Below are 14,161 nucleotides of genomic sequence, written 5' to 3' on the forward strand. Positions count from 1 at the left end.
ATGCGTTTTCTGGTGCATGTGCTCAGGAGGGGCTTCATCTGGATCCGAGAGGTAAAAGTTCTTGGCCTTCCTCACACCCAATGCACGGTGATGAGAGGGAAGGAGTAATTGCAGTTACTGGTACAGGGAGAAGCATTTCTTCCAGATTGTCTAATTTGTTGGCATATAATTGCTCATAATATGTTCTTTTTTTTAAGTTTTTATTTATTTATTTATTTATTTTTATTTATTTATTTTTTTAAAAGATTTTATTTATTTATTTGACAGAGAGAAATCACAAGTAGATGGAGAGGCAGGCAGAGAGAGAGACAGGGAAGCAGGCTCCCTGCTGAGCAGAGAGCCCGATGCGGGACTCGATCCCAGGACCCTGAGATCATGACCTGAGCCGAAGGCAGCGGCTTAACCCACTGAGCCACCCAGGCGCCCCAATAATATGTTTTTATAATTGTGTTTGTTTGGTGTTGGTTGTGATCTCTCCTCTTTCATTCATAATTTTATTTATTTGGGTTCTGTCTCTTTTCTTTTTGGCAAGTCTGGCCAGGGGTTTATTACTCTTTCAAAGAACCAGCTCCTAGTTTCATTGATCTGTTCTACTGTTCCTTTGGTTCCTATCTCATTGACTTCTGCTCTAATTTTATTATTTCTCTTCTCCTGCTAGTTTTAGACTTTATTTACTGCTCTTTCTCCAGCTTCTTTAGGTGTAAGGTTAGGTTGTGTATTTGAGACCTTTTTTGTTTCTTGAGAAAGGCTTGTATTGCTATATATTTCCCTCTTAGGACCACCTTTGTGGCATCCCAAAAATTTTGAACAGCTGTGTTTTCATTTTAATTCGTTCCCATGAATTTTTAAAATTCTTCTTTAATTTCATGGTTAACCCATTCATTCTTTAGTAGAATGCTCTTTAGCCTCCATGTATTTGAGTTCTTTCCAAATTTCCTCTAGTGATTGAGTTCCAATTTCAAAGCATTATGGTCTGAAAATATGCAGAGAATGATCCCAATCTTTTGATATTGGTTGAGATCTGATTTGTGACCCAGGATGTGATCTGTTCTGGAGAATGTTCTGTGTGCACTCAAGAAGATGTGTCTTCTGCTGCTTTGGGATGGAATGTTCTGAATATATCTGTGATGTCCATCTGGTCCAGTGTGTCATTCAAGTCCCCTATTTCTTTGCTGATTTTCTGCTTAGATGATCTGTCCATTTCAGTGCAGGGTGGGGGTTTAAAGTCCCCTGATATTATTGTATTATTGTCAAAGTGTTTCTTTGATTTGTTTTTAATTGGCTTATATTTTTTGCTGCTCCCATGTTAGGGGCATAAATATTTGTAATTGTTAGATCTTCTTGTTGGATAGACCCTTTAATTATGATACAGTGTCCTTTCTTAACTCCTATTATAGTCTTTGGTTTAAAATCTAATTCATCTGATGTAAAGATTGCCACCTCAGCTTTCTTTTGATGTCCATAAGCATGATAAATAGTTTTCTACCCCCTCCAACCTGGGGGTGTCTTTGGGTCTAAAATGAGTCTCTTCCAGACAGCATATTGATGTATCTTGCTTTTTTATCTATTCTGATACCCTGTGTCTTTTGGGGGCATTTAGCCCATTTACATTCAGAGTAACTACTGAGAGATAATGAATTTAGTGCCATTTGTATTGCCTGTAAGGGACTGTTGCTGTATATTGTGTCAGTTCCTTTGTGGTCTGTGTTACTTTCGGGCTCCCTCTTTGCTTAGAGGATCCCTTTTAATATTTCTTGTAGGGCTGGTTTGGTGATCACAAATTCTTTTAGTTTCTGTTTGTCCTGGAAGCTTTTTATCACTCCTTCCATTTTGAATGCTGTATTTCTCAGATATAGTGAATATAATTCTATTCAGCGCATCAGATGTTTTATTTTGAGTAGATGCTTATTTAAAAAGTTGACTTTTAAAGTTTTTTTTTGTTTGTTTGTTTTTGCCCTGTCATCCCATTTATTAAAGAAACGGTAAGAAAAGATACAAGCAGGAAAAACACCAACCATCCTTTCACCTCAGGCTGAACGAAGCACAGTGATTTCTCCCCTTTCTCCCCCCAGCCCCCCACCCCAATTCCCATCCATATCAGTTTACATTTTGAGGTTCTTTGATCAGAGTACTAGTGGAGAGGAGTTAGAGGAGAGGTGGAGCCTTGATTCTGGCCTCCTCTAAGTCCCAGGAGAAGGAAGTTGCAGGCCCAGTCAATCAAGCAGACATTGTATTTGGTGGGTCTTTAATGTGGTTGCCCACCTCCCTGTTCTGTGTTCAAGCCCCCAGGGAAAGGTGTGGCAGTAGAAGATGACCAGGTCCAAGCTGCCCAGGTCAGAACTGCTGAAGCATGGTCCGTTCACCAATGCAACATTTCTAGAGAGCAGTGAGCTGATTCTCCAGTGGTGAGCAGGGGACTACATATGAACTGGGACCTGCAGGCCAATGTATCCCTGAGGAAAAGTCCACGTGAACAATTCAAGAAACTAGTTAAGAAACAAGGGGCAGAAAGCTGTGGGACAAATGCACAGCAGGCTTCTGGAGGGCTGGAGATCCTTTCTCTAAAGGTCAGGATCATTCCCACCTGTAGTAGTCCATCTCCCACATAGAACATTTCACCTTCAGTCAAGAAAGCAGAAGAAAAAGATGGCTCATCTGAACTTGAGCCCCAGTTATGTACTTCAGACGGTAGCTCCACATCTACCCTTTCACTTATAACACAGCCCCTGCCCAGAAACATGGTGCTTGAACTTTTAAAGTTTTTATTTCAATATCAGTTACTTAACATACAGTATAATATTAGTTTCAGGTGTACAATAAAGTGATTCACACTTCTGTACAATACATGGTGCTCATCACAAATGCTGTTCTTAATCCCCCTCACCTATTTAACCCATTCTCCCACGGCAGTCAGACAACAAAAAGAACTAAAAGGCATCCAAACTATCAAGGAAGAAGTAAAACTTCCACTATGTGCAGGTGACAGGATATTCTATATAGAAAACCTGAAAGACTCCACTAAAAAATTGGTAGAAAGGATACATGAATTCAGTGAAGCGACAGGATACAAAAGCAATGTGCAGAAAACTTGCAATTTTATTACTAGCAATGAAGTAGCAGAAAGAGAAATTAATTACAATTAATAATTGTAAATCCTATTTACAATTGTTTCCAAAACCTAAGGTATCTAGGAATAAAACTAGCCTAAGATGTGAACAACCTGTATTCTGAAAACTGTAAAACACTGGTGGAAAAAAGAAAATTGAAGATAACCTAAAGAAATGTGAAGACATTTCATGCTCATGGATTGGAAGAATAAACATTATAAAATGTCTATACTACCCAAAGCAGTCTACACATAATTTAATGTAATCCCTATCAAAATACCAACCACATTTTTTACAGAACTAGAATAAATAGTCCTAAAATTTGTGTGGAACCACGAAAGACCCTGAATACCCGAAGCACCCTTGATAAAGAAAAGCAGGGGGCGCCTGGGTGGCTCAGTTGGTTAAGCAGCTGCCTTAGGCTCCGGTCATGGTTCCGGGGTCCTGGGATGGAGCTCTGAGTCAGGCTCCCTGCTCAGTGGAGAGCCTGCTTCTCTCTTTCCTTCTGCCTGCCGCTCTGCTTACTTGTGCTCTCTATCAATTAAATAAATAAAATCTTTAAAAAAAATGAAAATAAAAAGAAAAGCAAAACTGGAGGCATCACAATTCCAGATTTCAAGTTATATTACAAAGGTGTAATGATCCAAACATTATGATATTGGCACAAAAATAGACACGTAGATTAAAAGAGCAGAAAAGGGAACCTAGAAATAAACCCACAAGTATATGGTCAATTAATATTCAACAAAGCAGGAAAGAATATCCAATGGAAAAAAGACAGTCTCTTGTTAAATGGTGATAGAAGATTTGGACAGCCACATATAGAAGACAGGCCCAGCCAGCCACGCCAAGATTGGAAGCCACCTTAGCCCAGGTGCCGGTCATCTGACTGGAGCCATCTTGGATCGTGAAAGGCTCCACTGACTCTCCGCTGAGTGCAGTCACCCAGATCATGTCACCTGACAGCATGAGAAACAAGGACCGCTCAGCAGAGCCAAGCCTGCCCCAGTGAATTACAAGAAATAGCAGACCACTGTTTTAAGCCACTATGCTTTGGGGCAGTTTTTTTTTTTTTTTTTAAGATTTTATCTATTTATTTGATAGACAGAGATCACAAATAGGCAGAGGCAGGCAGGGGGGTGGCGGGGGGAAGCAGGTCCCAATGCGGGGCTCAATCCCAGGACCCTGAGATCATGACCTGAGCCAAAGGCAGAGGCTTAACCCACTGAGCCACCCAGGTGCCCCACTTTGGGGCAGTTTTTATGTGGCAGTAGAGAACAGCTTTGCCTGAGGTTGCATGTGAACTTTATCTTACGTATGTTAATAACTGTAGTTTTTCTTAGCAAAACCATGCATCATTCATAGGATGAAATTGTTATGTCATGACGTCACTGATGTTAGACGCCATAGGAGCCCAGCTGGACATGCTTGGCAGCCAGTGCTTGAGTGTAGAAACTGTGGCTTCTGGGATATCCCAGGATATTTTGGAAGATGTCAGCTTATGTTGACCAGTGTATTAGATACGATACTGTATAGAAAAGAACTGCTGCGCTGATCTGTGTATCTGTGTAGAAAGGCTTGTGCCAGGCAGTGTAGTGATGGCTTATATATTATGGTTTATTTAGTCCTTATAAATAACCTCATTTGACAGGGCTTTATAGATGAGGAGACTCAGGCTGAGAACATATAATCACCTCCCTGAGGTCATAGAGCCAGTAGGTAATGGAGCCCAGAAGGATCCCAGGTTGGCCCAACTCCAGAGCAGCAGCGTCCCCATCCTGCTTCTGCCTCCCATCTTAGGAACTTAGCTGTCGGGGTGCTTGGCCTACACAGTCGGAAGAGCGTGTGACTCTTGATCTTGGGGTCATAAGTTTGAGACCCACATTGGATGTAGAGATCACTTAAATAAAAATAAAACTTAAAAAAAAAGGGATGATATATGTTCATTAGGAATTTAACTTAGGGAATGTGTTTAATTTGCCAAAATAAAGCATTGATTTGTATCTATAAGTCCAGACAGAGATGTGGGAAAGGACAATGCACCAGTAGTCAGAAATCCAAGGTTTTTGGTTGTGGCTATGATACCTCTAACAGTGGAGCCCAGGTTCCCCAGCTGAAACGGGGCTGGATTAGATGAGAGTTTCTTAAGGTGGGACAGGAGGCCCACCGACGTCAGAATGTCCTGGAGCATTGTTCTAAACAGGCAGATTCCTAGGATCCAGTAAGATTTTCAGATGACTTTCTGCTTTTTAGGTTATGTTTAAGAAGTCCTAGCCTAGGGGATTTCTCAAGTCTATCACTTTGAACTCTTAAAAAATCATGCTAGCTGTATTTGATCTCTTTAGCTGAGTAACATAGCTGTGCTTCTTAAAACAGCACCTTTCTTTCTTTCTTTTTATTTTTAAAGATTTTATTTAGGGGCGCCTGGATGGCTCAGTAGGTTAAGCGTCCACCTTCAGCTCAGGTCATGATCTCAGGTCCTGGGATCGAGTCCTGCATCAGGCTCCCTGTTCAAGGAGGAGTCTGTTTCTTCCTGTCCTTCTGCCCCTCTCCCTGCCTGTGCTCTCTCTCTCTCTTTCTCAAATAAATAAATAAAATCTTTAAAGAATATTTTATCTGAGAGCAGGGAAGCATGCCCAAGCGGGGGAGGAAAGGCAGAAGGGGAGGGGTACAGGGAGAGGACAGAGGGAGACGGAGAAGCAGGCTCCCTGCTGAGCAGGGACCCCCCCCCCCCCGATATGGGGCTCCATCCCGGGACCCTGGGATCATGACCTGAGCCCAAGGCAGACGCTTAATCAACTGAGCCACCCAGGTGCCCCCAGAACTGTGTCTTTTGTGATATGAACCTCTCCTAGGGTTAAAATGTAATATTTTCTAGGAAGCTTCTGGTAGTCTGTGATCCTCTGATATCACAACGTACTGTACAGACTCAGAATTTGATTTTACTGCAACAGAGAATTTAATTTCCTGCATCATCAGTTCTCCCCTCACCACTGGATGATTTTCAGAGGCGTACAGATCTGCTGTACCCAGCCATCGTAAGACGCCGTTGCCCTGTGCTCTTCTCCCCTTTGCAGTGAAGCCCTTGTGGCGAGAGTAGGAAGGCTTCCCTGTCTTCTCAGCGTCTGGAACTCGCCCACCAGGCTGCTGCCCCGTGGCTCCTACTGGGGTTAACTTCCTGCCTCCTTTCCTAGCACTGGCCTGGTTGTCCACTTCCATCATCGGCTTCAAGGACCCTGTGCTCTGGGGTTCCAGTGACTTCTGGGCCATTTTTTCTTACCCGTGACATCACTTCTGACTTTCGGGGATCACAACCCCCTTTCATCTCTGCAGACCCACTTTAAAATAGTGTGTGTTTATATGAAATTTATAATTTATCAATCTGAGTTTTCATCCTTTTTAATCATGGTGACTTCTAGGAAGCTTTGATTTCTTTAAGTGTCAAAGGTTATGCTCTGGAATAGTGTTTGTAATTTCTGTCAGTTTATGTATTTCATCATTTATTCTCCAAAGTGATCAAATGACAGTAACATTTATGACTATTTTATAGTAGATACTTAAATCATCCTGAAAATAAGGTCTAATTGCCATGAAGTAATGCTGAAGCCTGAAATTTAAAGGTCCAGAGACCCACTTTAAATCTCTTGAAAAGCCTGACAAAGTGGTCATTACATTCAGTGATACGATTAATTTTAATATTAAATCTACTAAAAATTGCTCTAAAACCTGAATAGAAATTATGGCTAAATATCCTATATTTCTGTAGAATTCTTTCCACATTCTCTCTTTTAGGCCCATATTTAACCTTTTATTTTTTATAAGATTTTATTTATTTATTTATTTGACAAAGGTGTGGGGAGAGAGAGAGCACAAACAGGGGGAGTGGCAGGCAGAGGGAGAGGGAGAAGCGGACTCCTCACTGACCAGGGAGCCTGATGCAGGACTTGATCCTAGGAGCTTGGGATCATGACCTGAGCTGAAGGCAGATGCTTAACTGAATTAGCCACCCAGGTGGCCCATATTTAACCTTTTAAAATATATTTAACTGAAGGTTGTTACTTTCCAGCTTTTGTACCTAAGCCTGCTACCCACAAATGTTTTTTATCTCTTTGTGTCCTTATTGAATCTTTGTCGGTAGATGTGATTCCTCTATAGTTGTGTTATGTACAATTTGGTTCAGGTTTTAGAAATCTCAGCATTATTCTGTGATTAATTTTATTAAGTGTTACAGCTAGAATTTTTAATGACTACCTCTATCTGGTTTACTTAATATTAATAGTTCCTATCCAGCTGGGCTTTTTTATGGTTTCCAGAGTTCCTTAGTTACAAATAAATGCTATTATACAGAATCTTTGTAAATGCAGTTTTGTTTTTATTTTTAAATTATTGCCTGCTGACATGTTCCCAGGAATATGATTATACACTCAAAACCAAACCCAGCCTTGTAGTCTTTGAGGCGTTAGGATTGTTCTTTATTTTTTGCCAGTTTTGTTGAAAATAATTTCATTATTTGAATTTGCATTTCTTAATCTTGAGCAAGGTAAAACTTTACCCTGTAGATTTAATACTTCTGTTTCCTGTTAGGTGAATTGTCTTTTTCATATATCTTGTCTGTTTGTCTGCTGGAACTTAAGCTTGCATAAGCTCACAGCCCTTTTGATCAATCATATCGATTACACATTTGTATAGTGCTTTCCCTTTTACGCTGATTTTGATTTTTCAGCATAGAGAAAATTTTGCCGTCCTTCCGAATATTGCTTTTATGGCCATTCTGGTGAATGATATTTTCTTTTTCTTTTTAAAAATTGTGTGATTACTGGGGCGTCTAGCTGGCTCAGTCAGTAGAACAACACTTGAGCTCAGGGTTATAGGTTCAAGCCCCACATTGGGTTTAGAGATTACTTAAGAATAAAATCTTTAAAAAAATTGTATGATTGCTTTTGTTTGCTACTGTATTTATAAACAAATTTGTAAGTGTAGGCATTTCACATTTGTGGCATACTGACAGTTCATAAAGGATTTTTGAATGTGTCATTAAAAAAATTTTTTTTTAAGGATTATAGGAGAGAGAGTGGGTGTGCGAGTAGCGGGGAGTGAGGTGGGCAGAGGAGGGGCAAGAGAGAATCCTCAGGCAGACTCCCGACATAGGGCTTGATCACGGGGCCCCTGAAACTGTAAGCTGAGCCGAAAACAAAATCAGATGCTTCTGACTGAACCACCAGGTACCCCTTGAATGTGTCCTCTTATTTAAATGTCCCCATTGATGATATTTTATCTGTTCCATTTCTCTTTTTTTCCAGACACCCCACAGGGGGATCCTTTATTCGTCCCAACAAAGTGAATTTTGGAGTGGGCTTTCTCACTGCAGTTAAGAATCGCTATGTGTTAGAAGATGGGCCAGAGGAAGATGGAAAAGAGCAAATCGTTATAATTGGAAATAAGCCCGTGGAAACTATTGGTTTTGACTCTATTATAAAACAGCAAAGGTATGTAGGCTTGCTAGCGGCAGAACTGACTTTGACAGTTTCATCACTGTTCAGGATTAAAGTTCAGTGGACTATATGTTGATACTCAGAACTTCGCCTCCAAACTGGTCTTGTCCTTTCTGCACAAACAGCCAGTTAAAATCAGAGGAATCTGAGGACTGAGTCTTTGGGGAAATTAAAATTCTTAATTTAGCATAGGGTTGTTGGGCTTTTCTGGATTGGAATTAAAACATTACCCATCATTAATATTTATACCGGCCGTCTTGTCTAATAAGTAAGATTGACATTTTGGTCCTTTTCTATTTCATGGTGCCATTCTAGCTGGGTGGTAAGTCAGAAATGGAAACAGAGCTCTAAGTTGCTACCTACCATGTGGCATTCTGGGTCCTCTAGAACCAAGTTAGTTTCCATCTCTGGATGCACACCCTTTCTTCCCTGGGGTGATTGTGAAGTTGCAGAATCTTGGGTCCCATCCTAGACCCGGATCAGAATACTATGGGCTCTTGCTTTTAAGAAGTACCCAAAGTATTATGAAACTCTCTGTACACTGTGGTTCTGTGAAGAGAGGCCTTCTGCCTACTCCGATGCTGGGGCTGAATCACAGTGAGTAGAAGCTGATGTTCCACAGAAACACAACTGCACGAGAACCTTCCAGGTGATGGTCACTGCTGTCCTGTTTGACCCTGACCCCACAAGGTGGCCTACTAGCGGCCCCTGATGGCCACAGTGGAGAGTACATTTCTAGCTACTTGGTGTCTTTCACTTTTCTAAAAGTCTCTTAAATCAAACTGGGGTTTTGTTCCAAGTCCATGTATTTGCTATCTTATTTTGCCATTATTGTGAAAATTTAACATGACACCAGATGTAAAATTTATATGGAGACTGTGTGGAAGAAGAAATTCATTTCTGGATGCCCCTGCTTTTTAGCATGGGTGACCAGCATTAGTAACAGCAACAAAATATTCAGGGAGCCATCCAAATACCTAGACACAGAATATGGATAAATAAGTTATGCTGTATTCATTCCATGGCAGTGAACACGAGCAGCAGCTACCACGCGGTACAACAGTACATGTGAAATCTCATTAGTACAGCGTCCCGCCAAAGTAGTCTGCCAAGAAGTGCACCTTGAATGATTCTGTCTCCATGAAGGTAAACACCAGGCGCAACTGATCGATAGTGTGAGAAGTCAGGGTAGACGATTTTGAGTGGAGGAAGCACAGAGAGGACTTCCCGAGTTCCAGGGATGTGTTTCTTGATCCGGGTGGTGGTGACCTGGTCGTATTTATTTAAAATCACTGAGCTGTGTACCGATGTGTAGGTAGGCTAATCCATATACTTTTCCTACGTGGGATTTTTTTCAATATACAATATGTGAAGGAGGAAAACTCAAGGAAATCAAGATTTTTTTTTTTTAAAAGCAAGCACTGGACTGTGAATTACAAAACAGCTTACACTCACTGTTGAGGATTTAGAAAATAGAAATTGAACAAAAGGAAGTCGTGACTCATGCTACCACCGAGAGGTAACAGTCATGGATTTTTTTGCTTTTTATCCTACTGGTTTACTTGGATTTAAAGAACAACGTGCTTTATAGGGTTGGAGTTCTTTCCTTCATCTTCCCATTTAAAATGCAACTATTGAAAAGAAAAAAGTGCAACTATTGAAATATCTTTTACCCCCATAAGAAGCACATTTTTTTCTTACTGGTTAATCTGAATACCCTGGCTTCTGTGAAAATTGCAAACCGATTTTCCTGCCCTGGCTTATGAACGACTGTGTAACTCATGAATTCTTTTGCTGCCTGACCCAGCTACTGGAGGCTCATGGCGTTCCATGATTAGCTAGCCTCTCCCTTGGAACGGACTCCGTGTTGGAGTCCAGCTGGGTCAGACGTTAGCTAAGCCACCTTCTAACTCTGACACTTTCCAACTTCTAAGCCTGAGTCTCCTCATTTATGAAACAATAATTAAGCTGTTAGACCTGCTGTGGATAACACTGGAGAGTGGGTAAACAGTGGTCACCAGTGTTAAGGAGGGACAGAATCCTCCCCTTGAAGCCGTCATGTTATCTTCTTAATAATATCCAGCTGACCAGCTCTGAGTTTGTGCCACTTAAGACTTAAGGAAAAAGAATTAAAAAAAAAAAAAAAAAACAACAAAAACCAGCATGTGTGACTTCTCTTGCAGATGGCTCTGGCTCCAGAGTGAGGTCTGTGCTGAGACCCGGGCTCCCACACTCTCTAGCGAGGTTTCCCTGGGCCCTGCAGCCAACTCAGCAGGCACAGTGAGATATTTTTAATTTTAGAGGGAAACAGTGGCCTCTGTTGCACACAGAACAAACTATTAGTTTGAGGTTGTTCAGTTCTGTGATAATCCTACAAGTTTTTTTATTGCTGTCCCATCCCCGCAAAGCTGGGGTTTTGGTGTTCCTGTGATAAAAAGCGAGTATCTCCTGAAAATCATCATGAAACGAGAAATGAACGTAGTGATGTCCAGTCTGATTCCAGGGTTTGGAAAGTTGTGCTGGGCACAACTGACACTTACTGACAGTAAGTTTGAAGGACACAAATAATTATTAAGTTGTTTGGCCCTGACTACTTACTAAATGCAAATTCAGTGTGATTTGTTTTGTTTTGTTCTGTATGACTTACGGGGACGCTGAAAAAAATGCAACACCAAGGGCACTGTCAACTTGAGCCAGTGTGGGAGCCCCTAGACCTTTGTTGCTGCCTTTCTCCTGGTTTCTCATTACTGTAATAGCACATGCCTGGGGTTTTGATGGGAGTATTTCCCCCAAAGGCGGTCAGTTTTTCATTTGTTTTTATAAATACTTACAAAATAACTTCTGAATGTCAGGCAGTGTTCTGAGGTTTCACAAATATTAATATAGCATTTAAAAAAATTCTAAAGAGCACAACATAGAGTTTACCATCTTAACCATTTTTAAGTGTATAGTTTGGTAGCACTAAGTACATTCACAGTGTTGTGCAGCTGTCCTCACTGTCCTGCTTAAACAGCAGCCCCCAGCCCGTGGCAGCCACCATGCTACTTTCCGCCTCTGTGAAGTTGACTCCTCTAGGGACCTCACAAGTGGAATCCTGCAGTATTGTCTTTTTATGATTGGCTTCTTTCCCTTGTCATAATGTCCTCAAGTTTACCCACTTTGTGTCGTATGTCAGAATTTCCTTCCCTTTTAAGGCTGGGTAATATTCCATTGAATGGACGTAACACACTTGGTTCATCCATTCATCTATTGATGGACATCTGTAGCTCCTTTGGCTATGGTGGTAATGCTGCTGTGAATATGTGTGTGTAAACCACAACATTTTAAAGCTGTGGAATCTGAGGTACAGAGATTCTAACTCCCCTCAGGCCAAAGGAAGTGGTGGACTTGGGATTTGAACTCAAGCGATGGGGCTCTGGATTCCCTGTTCTAGATACCATATGGGCTCTTTCAGTGATCAGAAAATGCAGGTCCTCTGCACTTAGAATGTGGCTTCTGAGATTTATCTAGTAAAGCTGAAGATACGCATGCTTTCCTCACCCTAGAGAGACTTTCCATGTATGAATGCGAGAAGCATACGACAGTGTTTACTTCAGTCCTGCTGGGAATAATATAACTGTCAGCAGAGGAGTAAACAGATTAATTGTGGTCTCCAAGACGTGGAAACAAATGCTCTGGAGCACATGGGTTGACGTAGCTAAATCTCACTGCTGAACGATATACTGTTGGGGGAAAGTAGCTTGGAGGAGGATACATACACTAGGATACCATTTATATCCCGTTTCATTATAGATGAAATGCTATGATTGTTTAGGGGCATGGAAACGTGCAGTCAGACTATTCCGTGCTTCCGTTTAAACAAACACCGAGTGTGGGGGAGCAGAGGAAGAAGGAACATGCTGGAATGGGACACGAAGGACTTCAGCTATATTTGTAGTGTCTGTAACACTTTCTTTTTCTTCTCTTTTAGTAAAGCGTTATTTCTGAAACTGGCTGGTGGGTACTGGTATTGGTTATTTTTGGTAACTTCTTACAGGAAATGCTTTTTAACTTTTTAAAGGGCCAGTGGACGTGTCCGTGTTTATCCATACGTGTGAACTCTGTGTTTTTCATGCAGTCAGCTGAGCAAGTTGCAAGAAATTTCTCTGAGGAACTGTGCCGTGAATGGTGCTGGTGACAAAGGAGCAATTGCCAAAGCGTGTCCTAGTATCCTTTTCACTGAGAACCTGACTTTGGACTTGAAGCTCATATGGGACACAGCCAGGAACCTTCCCGGTGTCTGTTCTGCCCAACTTTCTTCCTCAGGGCCTCTCTGGCTTCCCTGTGCCAGTCGCCGCGATAGGAGATTATTTATCTTCCCGGACCCCTCTGCCTTCAGGTGAGGCAGCGGGCCTCCCCCCAGCCAAGGAAATGTCTGGATAGGGCTCCTCACACAGGCCAGATGTGGCTGGCACCTGCCTTCCGCCCCAAGCCGTTAGCCTGCTCCTGAGTGCAGACAGAGCACCCAGGCAGCCGTCTCGTGTGCAGACCATCCAGTGTGGACAGGGAGAGAGAGGGGGAGCCGGAGGCCTCAACCGCACCCCGGGGCCCCCCACACCAGCCCACCTGGACCACCTTCCTGGTGCATGCAGCTGCACACCGTTTGTCACGATCCCTCAAAACAGGCGCTTCCAAAGTTTGTAATCCTTTTCTCTACCTTCTCTTAGAAGAGTTTTTGGTTTGTGTTTACCCTGCATTGCTTTCATGCCCACCACTAAGAATATAGGAGATAAGTTTAAATGAAAAATCCCCCTGGCAAATGAATGAGATTTTCTCGAACTTTCGAAGTTTTTCTCTCAATTCTTTAAGCCTGCCTCATCTCTGTGTAATCATTTATGCCAAAGATAGTTTATAATCCGTGTTCTCCGGGGGGCAGAGATGGCGCATGAGCAGTAGTCTCTAGCCAGCTGTTCTGAGCTGTCCCTGTACTGTATGCTTTGTGACTCCCTCAGTCAGGACCCGGTCACCTTGCTTGTGAGCAGCCCCTCTGTGGGCCCCAGCGAGCTGAACCGGTGCTGTCCCTTCCCCTGTGGACAGTGGAAGCATTGTGGATGGAGTAGTTGGGTAAGGAGCAGAATGCCACGGGCAGCATCTGGAACATTCTGTGATCTGCCCGGCCAGCTACTAAGTGATTTTAGAAGATTGGGAATTGGGTGGTTCAAGATTTATTTTCAGCATATCGGAGATATGGCCAGTAGGTGGGTTTGGGAATGGCAACTATTTGCTCAGAGTTATCAGCAGGGTCCTGGGGAGTCAGCATGTATCTCGCTTGCTGATGCTGTTCTTTGCTGAGGAGTCTTGAAGAAATGCGGTTTCGTGAGATGATCGATCAAGGGAGGGCTGATACTTGCAGGTAGAGAGATCGAGGTCTTCCAGTTGCTGATTGAATTCTCGCCTGCAGTGAAAGTCTTGCCTGTGTCTAATCCAGTTGTCCCTTTGGAGTGGCCCCGTTTGAGGTCATTCGCTCTGCTGGGACATCAGGCTGCAGGAGCGCTCAGGCCCTGAGCTTGCCCGGCCCGGGAA

General features: G+C 42.4%; 1 protein-coding gene across 12 annotated transcripts in view; it reads left to right on the forward strand.

The window, feature by feature from the left end:
* TBCE (tubulin folding cofactor E) overlaps positions 1–14,161 on the forward strand; it is a 76,803-nt gene that overhangs the window by 48,401 nt on the left and 14,241 nt on the right. For all 12 annotated transcript variants that reach the window (XR_006608752.1, XR_006608754.1, XR_006608755.1 and 9 more), the window contains exons 4-5: positions 8,408–8,593; positions 12,717–12,805. Coding sequence is in view for 8 of the 12 variants with exons in the window: in XM_045087275.1 (XP_044943210.1) it covers positions 8,408–8,593; positions 12,717–12,805 (275 nt within the window). In the remaining 4 variants the exon portion in view is untranslated. The remainder of the gene's footprint in view (positions 1–8,407; positions 8,594–12,716; positions 12,806–14,161) is intronic.

This window comes from Mustela putorius, unplaced genomic scaffold (genome assembly GCF_011764305.1).
Source record: "Mustela putorius furo isolate JIRA1106 unplaced genomic scaffold, ASM1176430v1.1 tig00001075_pilon_pilon_pilon, whole genome shotgun sequence".
NCBI lineage: Eukaryota > Metazoa > Chordata > Mammalia > Carnivora > Mustelidae > Mustela > Mustela putorius.